We start from the raw sequence: 27,916 nt of genomic DNA, 5'->3' as shown, positions 1-27,916 counted from the left end.
AACTGCAGTGGGTCCATTGAAGAGCTCACCAGGGGGCGCAGGTGGACAAGAAGCAGTCTCTCCAGGGTCTTCATCAGGTGAGATGTCAGCGCCACCGGCCTATAGCTGTTGAGGTCTTTGGGGTGTGGGGTCTTTGGCACTGGCACCACACAGGATGTTTTCCACAGCTGTGGGACTTTCCCTAACCTCAAGCTGAGGTTAAAGATGTACCCGACCACGTCACACAGCTCATTCGCACAGGTCTTGAGAAGCCTTGAGCTGATGGCATCTGGACCTGCAGCCTTCCTGATCTTCATCCTCCTGAGCTCACTTCTCACCTGGGATGATGTGAATGTGAGGCTGGAGTAAGGGAGAACAGTGCTGGGATGTATGTCAGCAGGAGAGCCGTCTGATGGTGGCTGTGTGTTGAGATGAAGGGGGGTGGGTGCAGGAGAGGGGGGAGGGCCAAATGCTGGTAGTGCCAGACAGGGAGAATTCAGCAGTGATGTGCCTGTGGTGGGGGGAGCAGGCGAGTGATCAAACCTATTAAAGAATAGATTGAGTTCATTCACCCACTTGTGGTCCCCCACAGCCCGGGAGTCGGGCTTCTTGAGTCCAGAAATAGTTTTGAGGCTATTCCAGACTCCACTGACATTATTCTGCTGCAGCTGGGCCTCCATCTTTCTCCTGTAGCTGGCTTTCCCCTCCCGGATCTTCCTTCTCAGCTCCCTCTGCACAGATCTCATCTCCTCCTTGTCACCTGATTTAAAAGCCCTCTTCTTCTCTTTCAGGAGGGCCTTTATATCAGGATTAATCCAGGGTTTGTTGTTGGAGAAACACCGAATGGTCTTGGTGGGTACGGTATTCTCCACACAGAAGTTGACATAGTCTGTTATGAAGTGTGTGAGGCCATCAATATCTTCCGCATAAGGATCACACATCTCCTCCCACAGTGTTGCGCTGAAACAGTCTTTCAAAGCCTCTTCAGACTCTGCAGTCCATTTCTTCACTGTGCGGGTGATGGTTGGTTCTCTGTGTACAAGTGATTTGTACACAGGCAGAAGATGAACCAGGTTGTGATCTGATCTTCCCAGGGGAGGGAGGGGTAGGGAGTTATATGCCTCCTTTGTATTGGCATAAAACAAGTCCAGTATTTTATTGTCTCTGGTGTGGGAGGTGACATACTGGGTGAAGGTAGACAGTGTTGAGGATGGAGAAGAATGGTTAAAGTCCCCAGAGATCAGGAGGAGGGCCTGTGGGTGCTGGGTCAGAATCCTGCTCACAGCTGAGTGCAGGACGTCACAGGCAGCATCAGCGTTAGCAGACGGAGGAACGTACGCAGCTATCGTGATAGCATGCGAGAATTCACGTGGCAAGTAGTATGGCCTCATGCTAACGGCTAACAGTTCAATGTCCTTACAGCAGATTTGCTCTTTAATAGAGATGTGTCCAGAATTACACCATCTATCATTCACAAATACTGCCAGTCCTCCTCCTTTCCTCTTACCGCTCTCCGCTGTCCTGTCCGCCCGTACGAGGTGAAAGCCATCCAGAGAGACGAGTGTATCCGGAGTTAGCGAAAATAATAAAGCGTCTCATTTTCACATTTCAGACAGTAGGAATGGTGTAATTATGGGGAAAATGACATGGTGTGATTATTTTTCTAAAAGAATTCTGTGTTATTATTATTATATATATATATATATATATATATATATATATATATATATATATATGCTATAATAGATGTTAAGTGTCTCTTTTCTATTTTGTATGGTGGTAAATTTGACAGTAACAGAATACACACAATACTCAGAGTGTAATTACTTTAGCTGTTGAGATGTGAAGCAAATCAAACTAAATGAAAAGATACAACATCACAAATATGAATATGTTTACAGAGACGTGTTATTAGCAAGACATGAAAGGTAGTTTTAGTTACTCACTCAGTGGCCAAGCTGCAGTTTTTCACTCAGCCAGCCAAGTTTTTAAACAAGTTTTGCCCCCAATTTTAAAGATGTGACGCCACTCCTGATAGATTCTGTTATTATTGCCTTATTAAGTCCTGTGATCTGTGCATTAAGACACTTACACATAAAATATACATATACACAGACACTATATGGCCATTAAACAGAAGACAATACCTGCTTCAAAACTTTATTAATAATCTATTTTTAGTCACACATTTAGAATAATGACAGTACAGCACAGCTATAGAAGAGTTTATGAGGATCTAGTTAAATAAAATAATAAAACAAATGCAAAAAAGTGATTTAATACAAGCAAACCTGTAAAAAAAGATATAAATAAACCAGATTGTTCAGAATTACATTTTTAATCAAACAGGATTCATATAATCTTAACTCTGTTCATCCTGAGTGATCAGAACTGTCTGATTCTGGTCCGTGTCTGAATCATCATGGTGTATAAAAGCACAACAGTGAATAAAGACCCTTCATAAACAGAAGCTCCTCTGACTGATCTGAGAGAATCACTCTGACTTTAGGAATCATCTGATGTGTTTTGAGCTCTAAAAGCTCTTTAATCCTCAGAAATCCTCCGTACGCCTCTTTAATGTTCTGTCCATAGAGCTGAAGCTACAGTGGTGAATGAAGAGTAAATGAACACAGCTGTTAGTTCTCGTTCTCTGGAGCTCTTCTCATCACTGGGTGAGGACGGACAACCTGAAAAACAGGAGATCTTAGGAACTGTTATGAAGCTCAACCAGAGAATGAAGGTACACAGAGTGCAGACTTACAGTCAGAGTGTCGTAATCAGACGTCCTGGTTTCAGGGTTCAGGGCTGAGTACGTGTCACTGGGAGAGTCTCTAACAGGCTGAGGATGAAAACAGAAGCGTACAGAACTGAACACTCTCTGCAGGCTGACTGTCAGAATCAGTGACGGGCATTTCAGTCAAATCTGATCTTCAGTTTCTAATAAAATTCTAATGTCTTTTCTACATGATTTCATCTTCAGTGGTTCAGACTACTGTAACTCTCTACCTGCAGAATCAGCTCTTCTTCCCTTCACAAGAACTCTCGTCTTTCACTCATCCTCGCTCTCATAACCACATTACAGCTGTTCTCCATGATCTCCACTGGCTTCCTGTAAAGCACCGCCTTCACTTCAAAGCTCTGACCGACCTCCCTCCTTCTTACTGTCTGATCTCCTCCTTCACTGTAAACCCAGCTGTTCTCTCTGCTCTTCTTCAGCTGATTTACTGAACATTCCTCCATCCAACCTTCACAGCTTCCAACATTCCCTAGTTCTGCTCCTCGTCTCTGGAACTCTCTTCCTCCACAAGTCCAGCCGTCTAATTCTCTTTATATATTCAAATCAAACATCTAAACCCGTCTCTTCTCTCAGACTTCAGCTCAGTGCTGTATAGTTATAAATATTTTCTCTTGCCAACCTGGTAAAGATCTTTTTGTCATCAGTCAATTTAATCACTACAGTCTGCAGATTCACTCTGTAGGATCTTCTTCCCAAACGTGAACTGACACCAGGCGTACACACTCATTACACCAGGTTCTGTTGAAGCTGAGCTCCAGTGTATCATGTGTGACGTTCTGTTAGATGAAGTATGGATTTCAGAAACTGCTTAAGGGTCTAAATGTTCAACTTCATGCAGTTATTAGTAAATTGGAGCGTAATGTCTGCATTTGACTGTTTCTGCTCTGAAGCACTTTTTCTGAGCTTATGTCACTTTATATTCTCCATAACTGAACTATATCCTTCCAGATGATGTTAGCAGGTAGCTAATAGGCTAACAGGCTTATTCATACTGAGAAACAAGCTTCAAATCCAGATCATTCCAGAAGTCACACTAAAACTGTACACATAATAAAAATATGGTTTTATGTCTGTTTTAAACTTCATCTGCCAGTGTTTAAGCTAGAATTGGCATCAGATGTGATTATACAACATTGCTAGATCGGCGCCAACAACACTACAAATTCATAGAGATCCATAGAGAAGCTAGCAGAAATGAGTGATAGGCTAATCTGACAATGCAAGGCTACTTGAAAATGAATTATGAAGTTGCGGCATTAAACAATGTAACAACACACGACTGGCAGATCTGTTTGAATTTATTCCTGCTTCACAGCAGAAATAAAACTAAGATTAGCAGTCAAACTCTCTCCTGAACTCTGTGCTCCACAGGCTCAAACTCGTACAGTACAGGCTCCTGTATGCTGAAATAAACTCTCTCCTGATGTTCTAGATCAGGAGAACCAAAAAAATCTCCAACACTACAGTGACTGCCGCTTTCTACATGGCGGCCATTTCTCTGGGTTTAGAACACTGTCCACTTCACGAGTTACGAATATTAAATATTACTCTTTACCTCATGCTGCACTGCTGAACATTGGAATGATTTCATGTGTCATTCAGTTATTTTCTGCTGGAGTGTATCTTTAATGCTTGACCCTAGAACAGTATCTAACATGAATAACACGCTGGAAAATACTTACAAAACTAAATACACTAATAACCATAATAATACTCAATTATAGAAACACTCCAGACTTACAGTGAGAGTGTCGTAATCAGAGGACATGCTTTTGGGGTTCAGAGCTGAGTATGTGTCACTGGGAGAGTCTCTAACATGCTGTAGAATAAAAGAATATTAAAAATACGTATGAATTAAATACATTAACCACAATAATACTCAGTCACACAAACACTCCAGACTTACAGTCAGAGTGTCGTAGTCGGAGGACGTGGTGTTGGGGTTCAGAGCTGAGTAAGTGTCGTCTCCAGACTTTGGAGCCTTTTAGAGAGACGAGGAGAAACAGCTTCAGTTTATAAGGATCAGTCAGAGATGCTCATTCAGGGATACAGGAAGAGTTTTAAGCTCTGGTGCTGAAATTTTAAGCAGCCTGTATGTGACAAACAGTGACATCATGCACTGACATCAATATCGATAACGTCTATAATAGAAAATAGTTGCCAGTGAATCTGGTTCCTAATTAGATGGCTCGATGATGTTTGCGCTCCTCGTTTACATCACTAAAATAAAAGAGGGAAAACAGAAGATGGAGACTTTAGTACAGGATCTCCAGTCAGAAATATGGGGACACTTCACTACAACATCATTTAAAAAGACGGTTTCCTGTTAGACGTGTGAAACTGGGCTGACCTGTGACAGCAGCACAGCTGTCCTGAGTGAAGATCCAGAGAAACACGTTCAGGACAGAAAAGCTCAGCATGGTGGTTTATTCTAGAAGGCTGAAGCTCACAGACCGGCTCGTCCTCACGGTAAAGAGTCCTTTTAAAGCAAACTTTCTCTCTCTGTGTTTGAGCTTCCCGTCTGTAAGACAGCGCTGCTTTAGCTCACTGAACACGGAGCTGATAATCGATCTGCCTTTGTGGTATCAGGTTTGATTACATAGTGTTACCAACCACACAAACTAATTAAGTTAATAACAGTGTGAAGCTCTTAATTTACCTTCATACTCTTTCAGAATGTGGGAAGTAGTGTCTGGTAGTAGCGGTCCTGATAATACTATGCTGTAGAGGATCGGGCAGGTGTTTTGTGTTTGAAATAATGTTGTGCAAAATGAGGAATAATCTCTGTTTTTTTAAAGCTGTACCAAGTTGTACTAAAAACAGTGCAGCTTTGACAGATTTAAATGATGTTTGACTGCTCTGTGTCTGATTCATGAAACTTTCACAGTGTCAGTGTCAGAGGTGTAAAACATAAGCAGAGTGCAAACTGTCTTTAATTGATAATATAATAGTCGCAGCATTTGTTTATACCAATGTGCCTGAATATAAGTCCAGACACTTCTGTACTGGATAGCCAAGTGCACAAATTACTAGTATTACTGTTATTTTCTAATTGTTTCTGTTGTAGGCTGTTAAACAAAGTTTTATACACTCTTACCAGATGTGAGTTTGATTGTACAGATATGGAAAAGATGAAACTGATGAATCACAAACTTGTCAGTTAAATTTGCACGTTCAGATTTAACCGTATGTAGCCTGATGAATAAGGCCCACTGTGTGTGATGTGGAATACGTTAGTTACTGATTACTGGCTGCATGTTTCTTTTTCCAGTTAATCAATTAATCGGTTGTGGAAATCATGTTGACTGGATCCAAATAACTCCCTCATTAAAACTCACCTCTCCACTGCTCTCCTCTCTCTCTCTGCTGGTCACTGCTGCTCGTCTCCTGTTGGAGTTTTCACAGGAAAATGACCTTCAGATTCACATCTCCAGCATTAAATCAACTCCTGTTAATGTTCTGAAACTGCACACCGTCTATTTTACTCTCTACTGTATTCAGGGTTGGGTAGTGACAGAATACATGTAACGGCTTTACACAGTCGGGATCCAAAGAAAGGTAACTGTAATCCATTACAGTCCCAGTAAAAAAGACAGTAATCTAATCACAGTATAAAAACAGGCTGATTACCAGCAGGATTAAACACAAACTCATCGTCTGCTGTCAAATTTGGCCTTTTTAATTCAGAAATCTGTCACATAAATTGTGTATGTTTGTTTTTATTTTGGGAAGAAGGGAGTTGAGTCCTGATGGTAGGAATCTGTAGAAATATAGAAACTGTTTCATTTTCATTCACAGAACTGAGATAATATATCTGAATCAGGCGTTTACTCTGGTTTACATAACGTAAAGTTGAAGGCAGCTCTTTTATTCTAGTTTTCTATAGTTTTTCTATCTGTCAATCAAACTTTTTCCTACGTTAAGCTGCCAGACTGTAACATGGAGTGAGCTAACATTAGCCAGAAGAGCAGTGTAGATTTAACTACACTGCTTTTGAATGGATGTTGAACTCAATGGACTGGATCAGTTTCAGTTACAGAGCATCAGTTCTTTTCCTCTTCAAATCATTGTTCAGAGGAGCTGAAGAAGCCTTGATCTCTGAGATTGTCACCTTTTGCTCATGCTGACACATCTAAATTCAAACTTCACTAAATGTGACAGAAGAGACGTTTGTGTGAGGCTCAATATCAGCTGCTTAAATCCTGTCCTCTCTGAAGTTCTGCATCACAGCTTATTTGAATAGTCAAATTCTTGAAGAAAAAGTACTGTTTTTTATTTAATATACGACTTTAAAAGTACAAGTAATCCAGAAGTAACAGAAAGTAATCATATTACGTTACCTTAACTGAGTAATGCTTTGGATTAGGTTACTATAGTGTTTTAACAGGTAATCAGTAATCTGTAACTGAATACATGTTTAAAGTAACCCTCCCAACTCTGATATACTCTATTATACTACTATATAATATACTATATTACACTACTTATATTAGAGCAGAACGTCTTATGTGAGTTCCGATTCTCACCTGATCCACAAAAAGACAGCAATGAACATCAGAATCAAAACCACGACGACTCCAGAAGCTGCATATACTAAAGTCCTGTTATCTGTATCAGTGTGAAAATGCAGGCCTGGAAAAAGAACAGAGAAATTATACTTCAGTTCAGTCCAGTTATAATTTTACTGAAATTAGGAAGCCTTAAAACATTCTCGAACGTTTAGAATAAATTTACATATACAACAGTGAAAGTAAATAACTACTTGTAGCACGTCATGTGCTACCCTGGGCTCAAGGAGGACGCTGGGGGCAGGGTTCAGTGCTGCAGCAGCCATATTTATTAACAAATAAACGCAAAGCAAATAAACCAACTCCAAACAACCCAAACTATGCTGGCCACTTTTCAGTGGCTTAAGCTGGCTAGACTTTTCAGTCTCTCACACTCAAGCTTTTTAGCTCTTCAGTCTCTTGCTGCTGCTGCTGCTTTTTCAAAAAACAATAAAATTTCTTAGTTTCAACATTTTATATGTTGTTTTTGTAGTATTTTCAGTGAAATACAGGGTTTAAATGATTTGCACATCATTGCTTTTTGTGTTTATTTACATTTTTCACAGCATCCCAACTTTTTTGGAAACGGGGTTGTATATCTCAAGATATACTGGGCAGTATTTATTATTACAATAAAATACATCTTAATATATCACACTGTGTGAGTATTTTCCAACATGTTTCATTAAAAATAATAATGATAATAATAATAATAACAACAACAACAACATCAACAACGACGGGATTTTGAGATTTGAAATAAATGTATGAAGAGAATTAGACGGCTGGACTTGTGGAGGAAGAGAGTTCCAGAGACGAGGAGCAGAACTAGGGAATGTTGGAAGCTGTGAAGGTTGGATGGAGGAATGTTCAGTAAATCAGCTGAAGAAGAGCAGAGAGAACAGCTGGGTTTACAGTGAAGGAGGAGATCAGACAGTAAGAAGGAGGGAGGTCGGTCAGAGCTCTGAAGTGAAGGCGGTGCTTTACAGGAAGCCAGTGGAGATCATGGAGAACAGCTGTAATGTGGTTATGAGAGCGAGGATGAGTGAAAGACGAGAGTTCTTGTGAAGGGAAGAAGAGCTGATTCTGCAGGTAGAGAGTTACAGTAGTCTGAACCACTGAAGATGAAATCATGTAGAAAAGACATTAGAATTTTATTACAAACTGAAGATCAGATTTGACTGAAATGCCCGTCACTGATTCTGACAGTCAGCCTGCAGAGAGTGTTCAGTTCTGTACGCCTCTGTTTGTAAGTCTGTGTTAAACTCCTCCTGTGTGGAAGACCAGCTGAAGTGTAGGTCACTGTTCTCAGCCACTCTTCCTGTAACTGCAGTGACCTTCACTGTTTCAGCCTCTCATCACTGGATACTGTCAGTTATTCAGTCTCTCTCTCTGTCAGTCAGTAATTAAAGAGACTGCTCCTATACAGTCAGTGGAGCTGACAAAGTGGACTGTGAGTGTAGAAACAAAGAGGAGGACTTAATGAACCGGCCAGTCGGTGTATATATTGGTGAGTTTATATACGTATATAGACACACACACACACACACACACACACACACACACACTCGAAACCTTTCCTCTGAATCTCCCACATGCCTCCCACTGTCCTTCTCCAGTCAGCATGTCTATGTATCTGATTTACAATCAGAACTAAACTGAGAAACCATGTGTGCATCAGTGAGTCGAGGTTAGGGAACCTGACTTCCTCTTTATTGTTTAGAGAGAACCTGCTGTCCATCTATAACACTGACAAGAAGCCCATTCAACCCTGAGAGAGACTGTAGTGCAGCACTCAGTTCTTACTGACAGACATACGTTAGAGTTTTCTTTTCATTTCAGATAATATTTATTTTGTGTGTTCAAGGTCAGAGGTCAAACTGCTGAGATTGAGACTGGGTGTAGTTTGTGTGGCTGTGTAATTGAAGTGTTTAGGTATAAACGTGGGACTGATGAGTTTAACAGCCTGTTCACCAACTTCAGTTTTGTTAGCTAGTTACGACTCTGGTCCAACACAGCAGCTTGACGTTACTGATACAGCTGTATTTATATCTCACTGTGCCATCGCTTAGCAGATCAATCAGATGTTTATCCCTAAAAACCTCAATTACATCACAAAAACAAGATTCACCCTATAAAATTTACATAAATATCATCTTAATGTAATTATAGTTTAGGTTGAATGAGATTTTTGCCAAAGCTTGTCCAACTTCACAACAGTAGACTGGAAAGAACACGTTTGAGGAGCTTGAATAGATCAGTTAACATTAACAGAAATGAGAGCGAGAGGAATAATTCAGAACAAAGGGTGAGAGAGAGAGAGAGAGAGAGAGAGAGAGAGAGAGAGAGAGACGGAAAAAGGGAACAAGAGAAAAAACCTCAGAAACCACACAAACAGTGGAAGCTGATTGGCTGGAAACCAGATGACCTGCTCTAATTAAAGTGCCAGTTCAGTGAAAAATCCCCCTTAAACCAAAAGTAGCCCCTCAGCTGAGACGTGTTCGGAGTCTGAGGTTTGCTCCTTTAGTTTTGCACTGAAGCTACGAGGCTGTTCAGCTCAGTAATGGACGCTGTTGTAGCTTTGTGTAGACTGTCATCATCACACACTAATAAATCATTCATAACTTTTACAAACTGATCCTTTAATGATGTTCCTGCGTTTGAATTCTGAAGATCTTAGAAGGCTGAATTAAGTGATTTAAAGAGAGCAATAAAAAAATATTTTGAGGGCGGGGCTTAAATAGATCAATTAACACTTCAACAATGAGAGCGAGAGGAATGAGTCAGAATGAAGGGAGAGAGGGAGAGAGAGAGAGAGAGAGAGAGAGAGAGAGCGAGAGAAAGAGCGAGAAAGAGAAGCAGAGAGAGAGAGAGAGAGAGAGAGAGAGAGAGAGAGACAGAAAAACGTAGAGACCACACTGCACTGAAGCTCCGATGCTGGTTTAGCTGGTATGCTCTGTACACCAGTTAGCTGTGTGTGAACTGTCATCATCACACACTCATAACTTTCACACACAAACTACTCCTTTAAGGCTGTTCCTGAACAAACTGTCCAAGAAACAACAGCGTCCACACATTCAGAGAGAAAGAGGTGAAACACAGAATATGGAGACAGACGGACGAATGAAGTGATGAGTAAACGTAAAAAAAGAACAGTATGGATCCAACAAACTGCCTTACGCCACTACCCACAATCCCCTGGGAGTGGAAACCCAGAATATCGGGCGATTTCTGGTGGTGTTCAGCTCCACGTCTCACAAAAGACACTATAAAGCTGCACAATATATCATTTATTAACTTATTGTGATTTTGGCCTTTTCAATATTGAAATCACAGAAAACTGTAATATGCAAATGAGCCCTCCAACCAATCACAGTGTGTTTTACTGTGTGCTGTGTGCATCCTGACCAATCACAGCTCCTCTGTGGAGCTGAAGCTCAGCCATGTGAGAGTGAACAGTGATCCTAGTGCATGTATACGGATGGTTTCACTCACCCCTGACCATCACGGTGACCTGGTCTGTTCCTGTGCTGACGCCGTTCCTGACCTCACAGATGAAAGTGGTGCTCACCGTCTCGTCCACTTTCAGCACGGTCAGTTTGTTCTCCTTCACCTGCACCGTCTCCGGCATCAGACCCGACGTCCTGTCACGGCACGTTAAAGCAACGTCAAAACAACGTTAAAGAGTCCTTTTCTGTATTTTTACTTATTTCACCTTTTCACCTCTGAAATCCACAGATAACAACGTCTGTGTGTGTTTATGTATCAAAAACACTGTAATCCAGTAACGTCTTTATATTCCACATATGACACTTGATTTCATGCACCAAAGATGTGGATCATGTCTTTAATAAACATTCATCAGGCTCCATCTATCACTGATTAATATTCATTAATGATATGATCCATATCTTTGGTGGATAAGACTCTTTAGCTTAACTAGCTTTATTAGATTTCTTACTTTGATGGCGTGTTACATTGGTATTATTTTAATACACACTTTGAACAACCGTAAGGATGAAGAGGAGAGTTCCATCAGTAAAGATCGGTAAAGTAAAAATTTCTATCTGCTGAAAAGAAAGACTGAGATAAGCTACAATCTCTTATTAGGAAAGCATTCCAGTTAAAGGGGAACGCCACTGAATTTTTTCAAAATTTCTGCATAATTAAGTGGTTCAGAGTGGTTTGGTGTGAAAGAACTGTTCACAGTGGTAGTGATAGGAACCAGACGTCCACCTCTAAAAGCTCCCTCACAGAAAGTTCCTACATGAAATGGTTATGAATTCACTGCCTGATGACTGAGAAACTGTTTTATGATAGTTTTGAGATAAAATATTAGGGTTGGGGTTAAAATGTGTTTTTATCAGGGCGTTACAAGCAAAAACAGGTTCATTGGTGGTTTTGGAGGTAAAAAAATGGCTATGTTTGTGCTGCAACCATCATGACCACTGGTTCCCATCATTACCCCCTGTAAAGAAATCCCTGAAATTACATCACAAAAACAAGATTCACTCCATAAAATTTACATAAATATCATCTTAATGTAATTATAGTTTAGGTTGAATGAGATTTTTGCCAAAGCTTGTCCAACTTCACAACAGTAGACTGGAAAGAACACGCTTGAGGAGCTTGAATAGATCAGTTAACATTAACAGAAATGAGAGCGAGAGGAATAATTCAGAACAAAGGGTGAGAGAGAGAGAGAGAGAGAGAGAGAGAGAGAGAGAGAGAGAGAGAGAGAGACGGAAAAAGGGACCAAGAGAAAAAACCTCAGAAACCACACAAACAGCGGAAGCTGATTGGCTAAAAACCAGATGACCTGCTCTAATTAAAGTGCCATTTCAGTGAAAAATCCCCCTTAAACCAAAAGTAGCCCCTCAGCTGAGACGTGTTTGGAGTCTGAAGTTTGCTCCTTTAGTTTTGCACTGAAGCTACGAGGCTGTTCAGCTCAGTAATGGACGCTGTTGTAGCTTTGTGTAAACTGTCTATATCACACACTAATAAATCATTCATAACTTGATTCATAAACTGATCCTTTAATGATGTTCCTGCGTTTGAATTCTGAAGATCTTAGAAGGCTGAATTAAGTGATTTGAAGAGAGCAATAAAAATTAATTAGCAATTAACCAGATCACAGAAAGTTCACACATTCAGAGCAAAATGTCTGAGAGATTGTTTTATGATCTAAAATGTAAATTAAAACATAATTTTATCAGGGTGTTATGAGCAAAACAGTCCCCAAAGGAAACATATTTTTTCATGTAGGTCGGTTTTGGATAGTAAATGTCTATATTTGTGTTCAACCATCATAACCACTGGTTCCCATCACCATCACTGTAAAGAATTCGTTGGTGATTGAGTTGGTAAGTTTCTCTACAGTGACCCGTTTCACATCAAACCACTCTGAATGACTTAACATCTTAACTGAATTATGGAGATATTTTGAAATATGGGTGGAACTGCACTGTGAACAGTCAGGAGACATGGTTTCCATCTCTTCCTGAATGATCTTGAAGCCTCTGGCCTCCATCAAATCCAATGCCCTTGTAGCAGCCACTGACCACTCCAGCTGCCAGGATAAGCTGTGTATTTATTATAGGTTACAGTGACGTCAAAAGGCCTGAGGGTCAAGCTTATAAAGCTTAGTCCAGCAGTGACTATGGAAACCAGGAACGGTCAGCAAGATGGAAGGAGACGAGGAGGCTGGAAAGGAGGCTAATGGAGGCTAATGGAAACTAATAGAGGCTAATGGGAAATCATTAAAAACACTGATAGAGCCCACTGAAGGGAGCTCATTGGGCAGCGGTAGATGGTCCTGAGGCGTTTGCACAGGAAATACTCACGTTCTCCAGGTGATGGTGGGGGGAGGGTTCCCCTGAGCCTGGCAGGTCAGCACTGCATTTGTGCGTCCTAAATACCAGTTACTGTCATACCCCACAATCTGCACCTGAGGAGGATCTGAGAGAAAAGAGGAGGGGGGGGTTGTAGAAAGGGTAAAGGTTAACTATGTGCTGCCAGCATAAAGGTTTTATTATTTTAACATTAACTAGCACAACATGAGCCACATTAGCCCTGAGGCAGAGCACAAGCTAATCCAGTGCAGCAGCTCTGCAGGTTCCTGACTGTCAATGAGCTCAATAGCCTTTAGAGTGGAATACATTTGTATTGGTTCCAGTGAAAAACATGCTCCTGTTTCCCTCCTGAGTCGCTCGAGTTTACCAGAGTGTCTACAGTAACAGTCAGGCAGTGATCTGGACATAATGAGGCTTTTGAGACTCGTGCTCTGAGCTGTGACATACATTCAATCACCAGCTTCATGGGGAAAGTCTCTGGGCTGGTCAGTGTCCGGTGTGACACCTCGCAGCTGATGTCTCTGCCATTGTCAGCTGGAGTCGGCACCAACCAGTACTCGCTCTTCACCGTCACCGTGTTGTCCAAGTTATCCATCTCCGTTGGGGTAGTTCCGTTGCCCCCCACTGAAGTCACCCAGGAGATGGTGGCTGGCGGACGCCCGTTGACCGACTCGCAGCGGGCCACAATGACCGGGGCTGTGCCAGCCTGTACAGTGACTGTGGAGGCGGTGTTTGAGGGCTTGGCTGGAACAGAAAGAAAGAGATTAGATGATGGATGATGAAGTAGAGTTGCAACTAATGTAGTTTCTGATGTACAGTTCTCTGTAAAAATGGACAGAAGTACACTGTGTAGCTAAAAACAGTAGAATCAGTCGTCTACAAGCTTCCTCTGAGACGTGAAGCTCCACTACACCTTTTCAAACTGCTAAACCAACAGAAACAGCTCAACACGTCTGAAGGAGAACGCTGACTGCTAATTCTGTTACGTCAGCTGACAGACGCCCAGCTCGGTTCACACTACTCACCCAGAGAGGGAAGACAATTATAACATCTTGGACTCGTAGTCATGAATGGCTGTGGCATCAGCGAGGATGAGGCTCGCGATCACCTGATGAGCCAAGCTTAGACGGCTGCACCACTCAGGAGCGAAGCAGCCACCTTCAAAATCGTGCCAAATCAAAATACTACATTGCTGAATGCACCACTGTTGGTGAACTGATTAGACATAGTGTTTAGTATGAGAGTGTGCAGTTTGGAACTATATACAGTGAATGGTTTAAACACGCTCGCGACATCTCGATCGTTTAGTGTGAGCTGGTCAGGACGGCCGTATTACGTCAGTCGTTTTCTCGTCTTGACGCTGCGACAGAATCAACTATGTTTAATATTATCACACGTTTTTAAGTCTTGGCTCATGCAAATAGTGACGTGCCAGGGGCGCGCGAGAGGGCGAGCGCAGGCGCACGGCGCGATAGAGAGAGAGAGCAAGGGAGAAAATGCGTGAGAGCCTGGAATCTCTGTAAAAAGGCAAATCTGCTCCATATTAACTTAAAATGTAAACTGACTGCTTTAATATTTCAGGTTCACTGAGTGTAACGGTGATGTAAGGAAATGTGTAGACGACTTCAGGAACGGCTTTATTGAAGAATCATCAATGAAGAATCATCACATTTTACAGGTTAATTAAAAGATTCTGGGTGATGATCTGCCAGAGTAAACAGCTCTACAGTGAACTGGGCTGAGCCCCAGATCTTTACACACCCAGCCAACGTATCTTCCCATCTGCACCACTATAGAGTGGAAGGAACTGCTTGTAAATTTCCACCAGGTGCATGATGGGGAATAATCTCTAAACTCTAGTTGCAGTCTTGTAAATAGTGACACTGCAAGATTCTTAGCCTTTGCAAAATCATAGTCTGTGACTAAAAACCGTGACACTGTCTTTAGATGTGAGAGGGTGTCAGACTTTAGTTCTAGTGTGTGGTTAGCATTAGTCTGATTCCTTTTGGCTTCCCAGTCTGCGCATGTGTGAAATCAGGCTACTCTCCCAAAAAAGGCAAGCAGTGATTAACACAACACCGCAAGACGCCAACAAAACACCAACAACATGCTTGCAGGATTTAAATATTCTTTATCTTCTAGATGATGTTTATTCATATTTTCTGCTAAAGTGACTCAATGTTTAAAAAACAAACATGAAGTTTGTGTTTTATGCTACACTTACGCCACATCATGTTCTGAGTTCATTGGCTGGTTGCAAAGCAGAAATCCATGTTCATAGATAGATAGATAGAGAGACAGATACTTTATGTAAAATAACAAAACACTAATAATAATTTAAAACAAAAAAGAGAAATTTGCAATATATTCATGTTTAAATTCTTACGAATACAGTAAAGTGGCAGTGGCTGTGATAATAAATATGAAACATACTGTATTAAGCAGTTCAAATTATTGAGTTATTGCACACAATTAAAAAACAATTACATTATTATTATTATTATTATTATTATTATTATACATATGAACAGTACAATTCGGTATTGAATATTGCACAAATGAACCTTAGTGTCACACACTGAGGGAGGAGTTATAGAGTTTGATGGCCACAGGTAAGAATGACTTCCTGTGGTGCTCTGTGGTGCATTGTGGTAGAATGAGTTCTGCACTGAATGTGCTCCTATGACTCATCACTGTGTCGTAGAGTGGGTGGGAGCTATTGTCCATCATGGCCTGCAGCTTAGACAGCATCCTCCTCTCCGACACTGCCATCAGCGAGTCCAGCTCCACACCCACAACATCACCGGCCTTGCGGATCAGTTTGTTGAGTCTGTTGGCGTCTGCCACCCTCAGCCTGCTTCCCCAGCATGCAGCAGCACAGAGGACAGCACTCGCCACCACAGACTCATAGAAGATCCTGAGCATAGTCCGGCAGATGTTGAAGGATCTCAGGCGCCTCAGAAAATAGAGACGACTTTGGTCCTTCCTGTAGAGGGCGTCAGTGTTCTTAGCCCAGTCCAGTTTATTGTCAATATACACTCCCTGATATTTGTAGTCCTCCACAGTGTCCACACTGACCCCCCTGATGGACACAGGGGTCACCGGTGCCTTGTCCCTCCTCAGGTCCACCACCAGTTCCTTTGTCTTTGTCATGTTCAGCTCGCACCATGCGACAAAGTCCTTCACCGTCGCCCTGTACTCGTCCTCATCACCCCTGCTGATACATCCAACTATTGCAAAGTCATCAGAAAACTTCAGAAGGTGGCTGGTCTCTGTGCAGTAGCTGAAGTCTATGGTGTAGAGGGTGAAAAGGAAGGGAGAGACGACAGTTCCCTGCGGGGCTCCAATATTGCTGACCACTCTGTCCGACACACAGTGCTGCAGGCGTACATACTGTGATCTGCCAGTCTGGTAGTCAACAATCCAGGACACGAGGGGGGCATCTACTTGCATCACTGTCAGCTTATCACCCAGAAGAGCAGGCCAAATGGTGTTAAATGCACTGGAAAAGTAAAAAAACATGACCCTCACAGTGCTGGCTGGCTTGTCCAGGTGAGCGTAGACTCGGTTGAGCAGGTAGATGATGGCGTCCTCAACTCCCAGATGGGGCTGATAGGCAAACTGGAGGGGGTCCAGAAGTGGCTGGACCATGGACCGGAGCTGATCCAGGACGAGCCTCTCCATGGTCTTCATGACGTGGGACGTCAGTGCCACTGGCCTGTAGTCCTTGACATCACTGGGTCACGGCGTCTTCGGAACAGGAACAATGCAGGACGTCTTCCACATCATAGGGACCCTCTGGAGACTCAGGCTCATGTTGAAGACATGGTGCAGTACTCCACAAAGCTGGGAGGCACAGGCTCAACTCCTCCCTGTCTCCAGCTCTGAAGGCCCTCTTCTTGTTGTTAAGGGGAGCTTTAATGTCCTTTGTTACCCACGGCTTGTTGTTTGGGTAACATTTAACAGTTCTGGCTGGGACAGTGGAGTCCACACAGAAGTTAATGTAGTCCGTGATGCACTCTGTGAGCCCGTCGATGTCCTCTCAGTGCCGGCCAATCAGTAGCCTCAAAGCAGTCCTGCAGTGCCTCATAAGTCTCCTCAGACCATCTACTCACTGTCCGTGTGGTCACAGGCTGACTCTTCACCAGCGGCACAAACCAGGGACTGAGGTTCACCAAGTTGTGGTCTGACCTACCCAGAGGGGGGAGGGGGGAGCAGCTGTATGCATCCTTAACATTAGCATACAGCAGGTCCAGTGTTCTTTCCTCTCTGGTGGGTCCACATACTGAGTGAAGTTTGGTAGTGCCTTGGCCATAGTGACGTGGTTAAAGTCACCCGATATGGCGATAAAGACACTCGGGTGTTGAGTTTGGAGACACGCTATGGTTGAATGAATGATGTCACAAGCCGACGTTGGTTTGGCAGAGGGGGGAACGTAAACAGTCACGATAATAACATGGGAGAACTCCCGCAGTAAATAATATGGCCCAATCCAACAGCCAACAGCTCAATGTCCAGGCAACGGGCACGTTCCATGATGGTAATATGACCAGGGTTACACCAGCGGTTACTAACTAGCACAGCGAGCCCTCCTCCTTCACGCGTACCACTCTGGGTGCAGCCCCGGTCAGCCCAAATAGTCCGAAAGCCATCGATGGAAACGTTGTCATCCGGAATGTCCTGGTGTAGCCATGTCTCCGAAAAGCACATTAAACTACACTCCCGGTACTCCCTCTGACTCCTGGCTAATGCTGTTAGCTCGTCCATTTTATTAACCAGCAATCTCACGTTGCCCATGATGAGAGAGGGGAGATGCGGTTTATATCCCCTCTTCTCCATAAGCCTCCGTCGTCTCACCCTCGCTTTCCCCGTGCGCTGTTTTGTTCCTCCTCTGCATCCCCTGTGCGTCCGTCTCCAAAGCTCTTTGGGGATGTTAGTTGTCCTGGTCGCCATGCCGGCCGGCCGGCTTCAGCGCGATCAGCTGATCCCGAGTGTAAACAAAGCGGCCATGTTGCTGCACAGCGGTGGACCAGGAGAGTGAAAGAAGCACTTTCACGATGAAAAAACAGACCAAGACTCTCTCTACTAGCATGTTTCGAGAGGGCACAGCTTCACTAAGTTGCCTTGTCAAATAAGTAAAATATTAGAAAGATAAATAAAAGTTAAAAAAAAAACGAAAAACACGAACGGGAGCGTCTGTAACAGTCTGTAACAGACTACATTCAGAGTTAGAGGACAAAAAACCTCCAAAAAAGCTGAGATGACCACTTGGCTCGGTCCACAGCATCACATTGTACCAGTATTCCACTCGGAGAAAGACATCAAAGTGAGGGAGAAAAGTGAGGGAGACGGTGAACCAAGGAGAGGAGCAGCCTCTCAGTGTGATAAGCAGGCAGATCAATGGCGCAGAGATAGAGGGGGACAGCGAGAGTCTGGCCAAGGTTACTGCCAAACTTCATACACATAAACAGCGGCGCAAATAATCTGACAATATAATTTTTGAAAACAGTTGAAGCAGGACAGAGAGGGGCACGGCGACATAAGATACACGACAATATATGGTGCAAAACATGGCTGTAAATCTCTGATCAACGATTCGATTAGACAACTTAGGAAACAGTTCAGTGCCCCGTGAAGTTTTAATATGATTCAGCTGCTTTTGGCAGTTTTGGTCTGATTCAGAATTATGTTTATGTTTAACAATATACTGAATATGCAAATGTGACTGTAGTGGAATATAAACAAACATTTGTCTCCTGAGTGGTGCAAACGTCTAAACTTCGGAGAATTGCAGTTCCCAGCCGTGCCACAGGCATCCGCCAGTGGGAGTCCAAGACAGTATAATCAGACTCTGGGTGGGTAGGACGGTCCTCCCTCTCCCCCAGGACTCAGCGCAGTGCTAGCCAACACAGGCATCTGTTAGCTGGAGTAAAAGAATTAGCAGTTATTGTTCTTCTCCAAGTGTGTTGAGCTGCCCAGTGACACTGCAGTGCTGGAGGATGTGGTGGAGCTTAACGTGTCTCAGAACCTTCACCCTTTCAGCCTGGTAGCACTGTGTGATGGGGAGACCTAACCAGCAGGTGGAGTCAGCCACAGCTGAACTGTGTTTTATCAAAACAGTATTATGCAAAATTCTCAACAGCATTTAGGCACATTCTTTAAAACCATTTATTTTCATATAGACTGTGCTTGAACGTGTAAAAACACTGTTTATCATCAGAATAAGTACAAATAAACAAACACAGTAAAAGTAACAAGTATTTCTATTTTTCAAAGTAGTAGCTGATCCTGTGAGCTAATGTGAAGAACAAACTTTGGTTCCAGATTTCTCCTGGACACCTCCAGCTATAACAGTTACATTCCATCAAGCACCTGATTTAACGTAATGAAGGACTGATTAACCAAACCGATTACAAAGGTTAAACAAAAACACAGGCATACATAAAAGTGCAGTGTGTAAGATTTACAGTGGTGAGGCTGCAGACCAACTGAACCCCACACCCCTCCCTTTCTAATTACGCAGTAAAACCCTGCAGGTTTCTTGCCGTCGTCTGTCCTGATTTCTTTTTGCTTCCTGTTTTCATTGATTGAGGATTCACCCTCTCTCACTTTTTCTGGTGCTAAATAATAAGTCTGATCCTCCATTTGTCTAAATTTGGGTACTCAAACTTCTCACAGCACAAAATGGTCAGCAGCACCGGAAGCTCCACTGATTCTTCTTCTTTCTAGGTCTTCCAGTCGGAGCTACAGCGCCAAAAAATTCAAGCTGCCACTTCAGTGTAAAAGCGTGAAAGCCGCCCTCTAGAGTCAGAGTTTGGTTTGTCCTTTCTGGGCTACTGTAGAAACATGCCGGAGCAACACGGTGGCCTCTGTTGAAGAGGAGCTGCTACCTATGTAGATATGAAGGGCTCATTCTAAGCTAATGAAAACACAATGATTCATAGATACAGCTGATTACACACCAATGAACACATGGTTTTGTTACTTTATTTCATTTCTGATTATAGATCCCCCGAAATCTCACACACTGCACCTTTAAATAACTACTGTTGTAGTCATGTTATTGTATTTATGGTAAAATGTAAAAAAATAGTGTTTTTATGAGCAAATAAAACACTTACTGGCAAAACAGCCCAGATAAATGGCTTATTTTTTATTAATATTATTAATGTTTTATTAATATTAATGCTGTTATTTTTTTAACATCAAATTGAATACCTTTGTGCAGTTATGTATAAAAAAATAGCCGGATGTAAACGTTTAGGTGCCCCTGGTCAAAGTACATGTGTTGTTGATTTTCTGAGTGAAAATACATGAACACATCCTCTACACAGACACACCTCTGCACATTTTAATGCACAAGCTTTTTAAAATGACTATATAAACGTGCTATTTTTTGCCATTTCTGTTTTTTTTTTACATATGAAGATATTCTGATAATAAAAATGAGCACATTGAATATTATTATAATCAGCACATTGAACCATCATAATCATCACATTGAATATTATTATAATCAGCACACTGAATATTATTATAATCAGCACATTGAGTATTATTATAATCAGCACATTGAATATTATTATAATCAGCACGTTGAATATTATCATAATCAGCACATTGAGTATTATTATAATCAGCACATTGAATATTATTATAATCAGCACATTGAATATTATTATAATCAGCACACTGAGTATTATTGTAATCAGCAAACTGAATATTATTATAATCAGCACATTGAATATTATTGTAATCAGCACACTGAATTATTATAATCAGCACACTGAATATTATTATAATCAGCACATTGAATATTATTATAATCAGCACATTGAATATTATTGTAATCAGCACATTGAATATTACTGTAATCAGCACACTGAATATTATTATAATCAGCACATTGAATATTATTATGATCAGCACACTGAATTATTATAATCAGCACACTGAATATTATTATAATCAGCACACTGAATAATATCATAATCAGCACATTGAATATTATTGTAATCAGCACATTGAATATTATTATAATCAGCACATTGAATATTATTGTAATCAGCACATTGAATATTATTATAATCAGCACATTGAATATTATCGTAATCAGCACATTAAATATTGTTATAAATCAGAACATTGAATATTATTATAATCAGCACACTAAATTATTATAATCAGCACACTGAATATTATTATAATCAGCACATTGAATATTATTATAATCAGCACATTGAATATTATTGTAATCAGCACATTGAATATTATTATAATCAGCACACTGAATATTATCATAATCAGCACATTGAATATTATCGTAATCAGCACATTAAATATTGTTATAAATCAGAACATTGAATATTATTATAATCAGCACACTAAATTATTATAATCAGCACACTGAATATTATTATAATCAGCACATTGAATATTATTATAATCAGCACATTGAATATTATCGTAATCAGCACATTGAATATTATCGTAACCAGCACATTGAGTATTATTATAATCAGCACACTGAATATTATTGTAATCAGCACATAGAATATTACTGTAATCAGCACATTGAATATTATTATAATCAGCGCATAGAATATTACTGTAATCAGCACACTGAATATTATTATAATCAGCACATTGAATATTATTGTAATCAGCACATTGAATATTATTATAACCAGCACATTGAATATTATCATAATCAGCACATTAAATATTGTTATAAATCAGAACATTGAATATTATTATAATCAGCACACTAAATTATTATAATCAGCACACTGAATATTATTATAATCAGCACATTGAATATTATTATAATCAGCACATTGAATATTATTGTAATCAGCACATTGAATATTATTATAATCAGCACACTGAATATTATCATAATCAGCACATTGAATATTATCGTAATCAGCACATTGAATATTATCGTAACCAGCACATTGAGTATTATTATAATCAGCACACTGAATATTATTGTAATCAGCACATAGAATATTACTGTAATCAGCACATTGAATATTATTATAATCAGCGCATAGAATATTACTGTAATCAGCACACTGAATATTATTATAATCAGCACATTGAATATTATCATAATCAGAACATTGAATATTACTGTAATCAGCACACTGAATATTATTATAATCAGCACATTGAATATTATTATAATCAGCACCCTGAATATTATTATAATCAGCACATTGAATATTATTATAATCAGCACATTGAGTATTATTATAATCAGCACACTGAATATTATTATAATCAGCACATTGAATATTATTATAATCAGCACATTGAGTATTATTATAATCAGCACACTGAATATTATTATAATCAGCACATTGAATATTATTATAATCAGCACATTGAATATTATTGTAATCAATCACAGTTTACACCTCTTGTAGTAAATTTATCACAGACACACACAGTCTTGCCTACTGCTCACCTAGTATGACGAGGTTGGTGACGCCCTGCTCGTTTCCACTGGGGTAAGTGGCGTATTCACAGATATACTTTCCCTCATCGGTTAACTTCATGTCTGTGATCTGAATGGTTGGATTCTCCAGTTGGGGCGGGTCGATCGTGAAACTAACGCGGCCAGTCACCGGGGACTTGGAGTAATTAATTCCAAAGTTTGGGTGAAACACTGCAATGCTGGTTCGGACACCAGCAGCTGTTTCGAAAATCCAGGACACCTACAGCACAGAAAGAGAGAAAACACAAACAGAGACAAAATATCAGTATAAACATTAAATCATCTATAAAACAGACACACTTTTCTTTCAGACATATTAGGAAGAAACTTAATCTTTTTCCTTAGTTCCATTTTATCTCTTTGCTTTAGTCACTGATCCCTCTTTTGTGTTTAACTCTGTTACGCAGGTCAGTGCTTTGTGATTGGTCAAACCTCTGACCTTTGAGATTTAGCATCTCATATTAGTCTAAAGGTTCATCAAGAAGAGAAGAACAGAGTGTAACTGACTTCAGGTTCTGTGCTGATCGATGCTGGATGTACTGAGAAGTTTCTGTCAGGTGGCTGAAGCTCACATACAGCAATTTGCACTAAACACTGTAAACAAACCACGCCTACAATTACACTCATCATACTGATGTGTTCATATTAAAGCACAAATCATATCACATAAATCAGCCAACCAGCCTTTATTTAAACTCAGAGTACATTAAGGGTGACCCTCATCTGCCATATAGCTAAGCATATTTTTAACATTGATATTATTAATGATATTAATATTATTAACAGGAATAATAAAATCAGACATATTCAGGTTAGAGATTCAGTTTAACTGGCACTTTATCTGCATGTTGCTATAAATATTTTGGCAAAATCACAAAAAATGATAATTATGATAAATGGCATAAGTCAACAATTAGTCAGTGATTTCAAAGCAGGCAGGTAGTTTTTTTCTCATTACTGACTATAACTAAAGAAAACAATATAACTAAAGGAAAAAAAAAACTTTTTCAACTATACTGGTGATTTTCTATAATTGACCAATACAAAATTTTCTTTGTACTTGCATTCAAATATTTTCTTTTGAAGAAGTACTTTTACTGAAGTCATTATTTCAATTAAGGAGCCACATCCTACAAATTTTGCTACTTATTTTTTCCCTTGAGGTCGACTCATAAAGCTCATGTACAAAAAAGTCATCGTTAATTTTTACATGGCCACTGTTAAACCTCTTCATCCCTCAGAGTTAAACAGGCTGTTTTGATTGCCATGCTTTTAAGACTGATATGTGTAAAAGAGCTCTGTTCTGATTGGCTGCTCTGTGTTGCTCCTCATTGGAAATAGAGGTGGATAAGTGGAAATGTGTTTATGACATCAAAGGGACATCGAATTCAAAACAGGCTGTTTCAGAAACTAAAACTTAAAATAAATAAATACTAAACTAAAACTATCACTTTTCAAAAAAAAAATATTAAACCAAAACTATTCATTCACCTTTAAAACTGACAAATTAAACAAATCAAAAACCAAAGAACACCATGATAGCCCTGCTCTACACTCGTCTGGTCACTGACCGGTGATCAATAGGTGCATTAATTATCTACACAGAGACCAGCTGCCTGTTGTGTCCGTGTTTTTGTGAGCTACTGGACTGATTATGGTGAGGTGACCTCTGACCTGTGTGAGCTGAGTTTGGCCTGGATCAGGAAACTGGCAACGCAGGGATACGACTTGACCCGGATACGAAACCACCTCCGGCTGAACCTTCACACGCTGAGCCAACGACCCTGCAGAGAGAGGAAGACAAGGGGCCTGAGGACAGGATACTGCACTGAGCACAGGTGACCTCTGACCTTAGCCAGGTTAGGACACTTTGAGAGTGTCCAGGGTGAGTGACGGTTCGGTCAAAATCACAGTAGTCAATCATGCCAGTCCCCTGCGCTCCTTTCCCACCCTGCCTCTTTCACCTCTGCCACCCCCCACCCACTCATCTCCCCATCAACATGAAGGACATTAAGATGCTTTTCGGCAGATAGAAGGTGCAAAAAGGTCCAGGGCCAGACGGAGTCTCTCCATCCACCCTACAGCACTGCTGTGACCCACTAGCAGAAACTTCAAATCCCTGGAACTCTGCTCTGTTCCTTTGTTCTTCAAAACATCTGTAATCATTCCAGTCCTCAAGAAAAATGAACAGCACTGGATTAAATGACTACAGGTCAGTAGCCCTAACCTCTGTAGTCGTGAAGGTCTTTGAATGCCTGATCGTAGCCCACCTGAAGGCTATTATAAATCCTCTACTGCATCTGCTGCAGCTTGTGTACAGAGCTAACAGGTGTTAATGATGTGTGTGGGTGTGTGTGTGAGTGTGTGTGTGAGTGTGTGTGTGTGTGTGTGAGTGTGTGTGTGTGTGTGTGTGGGTGTGTGTGTGGGTGTGTGTGTGAGTGTGTGAATGTGTGTGTGAGTGTGTGTGTGTGTGTGTGAGTGTGTGTGTGAGTGTGTGTGTGTGTGAGTGTGAGTGTGTGTGTGTGTGTGTGGGTGGGTGGGTGTGTGTGTGTGTGTGTGAGTGTGTGTGTGTGAGTGTGTGTGAGTGTGTGTGTGAGTGTGAGTGGGTGTGTGTGTGTGTGGGTGGGTGGGTGTGTGTGTGTGTGTGTGAGTGTGTGGGTGTGTGTGTGTGTGGGTGAGTGGGTGGGTGTGTGTGTGTGTGAGTGTGAGTGTGTGTGTGTGTGTGTGTGTGTGAGTGTGTGTGTGTGTGTGAGTGTGTGTGAGTGTGTGTGTGTGTGTGTGTGTCTGTGTGTGTGAGTGTGAGTGTGTGTGTGTGTGTGTGTGTGTGTGAGTGTGTGTGTGTGTGTGTGTGTGTCTGTGTGTGTGTGTGAGTGTGTGTGTGTGTCTGTGTGTGTGAGTGTGTGTGTGTGTGTGTGTGTGGGTGTGTGTGTGTGTGTGTGGGTGTGTGTGTGTGTGTAACGTTACTTTTGGATTACATCTCTTTTTACAGTCACGTAAGTAATAATCAAATAAAAACCAGAGAGGAAAGATTTCAGCAGGAAACCCCCCAACAAGATAAATCTACACAGCTGATGTATAACGGTCTTATTTGTGTGCTGGTGTGCACCCAGTTGATAAGGTTATCAGCAGTAAACAGTAGTGGAAGAAGCTGTGGAGGAAAAGTGACATTTATCACTTTTAGCACATTTCAGGTCAATCTGTTCCAAGTTAATAGTTAATAGTAAACACACTGTTTCTCATTAGAATTCTCTCTTTCATGTGAGTTTACTGCTCACGTTTTATCAGAACCACAGAGCTGCGCTGTGGTGAACTTCCCTTACAGGGGGGAACAAACTAAAAAACCTGCATTTAGCACTGAACATTCTCTCTTTCTCTCCGATCTTCTGTGTGCTTTATTTAACCTCCTGTTTATTTTCCATACATGTCTCTCACCAGGTTTTTTAGCATGAAAAGAAGCCCACAACGTTTCTACATCATAAACTAATCTGCTTTTGTGTGTGATAAACATCACAATGTTAAAGGAGAATTTTACCATTTATTTCAAAACGTATGAATAATTAGGTGGTTAAGATGTAAACAGAGTCATTCAGAGTGGTTTGGTGTGAAACGCTCTGTTCTAGATAAACTTACAGAGAATTTTTGAATTTGCTGTTGAATGTTTGTGAATTTTTGAATATTACGTTTCAGATTTTCCAATATTTTACAAACATGAACACTACATATAAATCTCATATGAAGAAGACTCGTGTAGGTTCACTGGTGGTTCTGGATAGTAAACAAAATGTCTATATTTGTGTTGTAGTCATGGCGACCTCTGGTTCCTATCACCACCACGGTAAAGACATCTGAACCATTTCACACCAAACCACACTGAATGACCTAATGATTAAGTTTTGCAGAAGTTTTGATAAATTGGTGGATGTCCCATTTAAAGTGACATATCGTACGCAAATGTTCAGAACTGATCTTAAGAACATTTTTTTTTTAATAAATTAAAGTGTGTTTTATATATGAGTCCCCTGACATTTTCAGGTGTCTGGAATGTGTCCAGCGACCTTTGCTTTAGTTTGCTGCTGGTGAGACGAGCTCATACGAATCATTTGAGAGAACCCCAGAGTGTTTTTCTCAGTGCATATTAGCGTTTTACTGCCTGCCTGTTTAACATTTTACTCTTTGCAAACATTCATATTGCAGCAAAAACTGCTGTGAATAACATCAGAGCAACACAAATAGCTAAGATTTAATTTAATTTTGGAACTTGGATCACAGGATATATTTAGGCCTAGCGTCAGCAACCTGGCTGGTTAAATTCAAGTTGTGTTTAGTTCATTATGTTTATTTTGTCAAGGACTCTGTATAAAATACATTCATCTCAAAAGAGAAGAAAAGCTTCACACAAGAGTTAGCTAAAAGCTAATTTCCATAAGTAGTCCCCGAGCAGGTAAACATATGACTAATATAGTGGTAAACAATCATAAAGAAGCAGAAATCAATAGATTTATCATTATTGCTTGTGATAAACGTAGACAGTAAGTGTCTCTGTTTTCTGCTTTTCATGGTGGCAGATGTGAGAGTGTAAGAGAGTAAGGACCCTGTAAAATATCTGACGGTAAATGAACACGTGTGTGATTTGGTGCACTTTAGCCGCTGCAGCGTGAAAACACCTGAACAAAATGAAAAGACGAGTGGAGCTTTTCTGCTGAAGTTTTTTCGACTCATTCCACGGTGGGAAAAAAGCTCGTTCCACGGATGAATGAACAGAGCTGCCTAATCCGTGTCTGACCAGAGGTTATAATTTCAGAATATGCTCTGCTGTCTGAATGACTGAATCGTGTCAAATGTATTAAAATGTTCTGAAACACACTGTAACTGTTATATGTTGAAGGATTTTTAGTCTCTACACGTTAATCTGACACAGATGTAGATCAGCGCTGTGGAACACAAACACATTAAGAGCAGAAATGTAAATAAATGTAAAGTTTACCTGCCAGTAAAATGAGGATCAGTGCTGCTGTAATATTTGCTGAGCTCTGGGAAAACATGGCAGCATCACTCTTCAAACACAGCGGATACCTGAAGGTCCAGAAGGTCCAGAAGCTCCTCACTCTGACTCTCCTACACTTATGAACTGTTCTGATCTCAGCAGAGAGAAAGTCAGCAAAGACACTGAAGACGTGATCTGCATTGTGTGTTCTGTCGTCACTCCTCCCCTTTCAGCTCAGAGTCACTTCCTTTTTCA

General features: G+C 40.9%; 1 protein-coding gene across 2 annotated transcripts; it reads right to left on the bottom strand.

The window, feature by feature from the left end:
* Positions 1 to 2,346: 2,346 nt before the first annotated feature.
* LOC118811062 (poliovirus receptor-like) lies at positions 2,347 to 27,916 on the bottom strand. Of its 2 annotated transcripts, XM_036575274.1 has the most exons (13): positions 27,662 to 27,916; positions 24,352 to 24,461; positions 23,185 to 23,271; positions 22,648 to 22,897; positions 13,623 to 13,919; positions 13,167 to 13,281; positions 10,819 to 10,967; positions 7,303 to 7,408; positions 6,115 to 6,163; positions 4,683 to 4,757; positions 4,518 to 4,595; positions 2,741 to 2,818; positions 2,347 to 2,666 (listed from the first exon to the last, which is right to left on the bottom strand). In XM_036575274.1, the coding sequence occupies exons 1-13, from the start codon at positions 27,717 to 27,719 to the stop codon at positions 2,616 to 2,618; spliced, it is 1,503 nt and encodes a 500-aa protein (XP_036431167.1). In that variant the 5' UTR covers positions 27,720 to 27,916; the 3' UTR covers positions 2,347 to 2,615. The 2 variants fall into 2 exon arrangements, with proteins under 2 accessions (XP_036431167.1, XP_036431175.1); XM_036575282.1 differs by lacking the exon at positions 23,185 to 23,271.

The sequence above is a fragment of the Colossoma macropomum genome, unplaced genomic scaffold (assembly GCF_904425465.1).
Source record: "Colossoma macropomum unplaced genomic scaffold, Colossoma_macropomum, whole genome shotgun sequence".
In the NCBI taxonomy this organism is placed as follows: Eukaryota; Metazoa; Chordata; class Actinopteri; order Characiformes; family Serrasalmidae; genus Colossoma; species Colossoma macropomum.
Note: the sequence above shows the minus strand (reverse complement) of the source record. Positions and strands in the feature narration are given on the sequence as shown.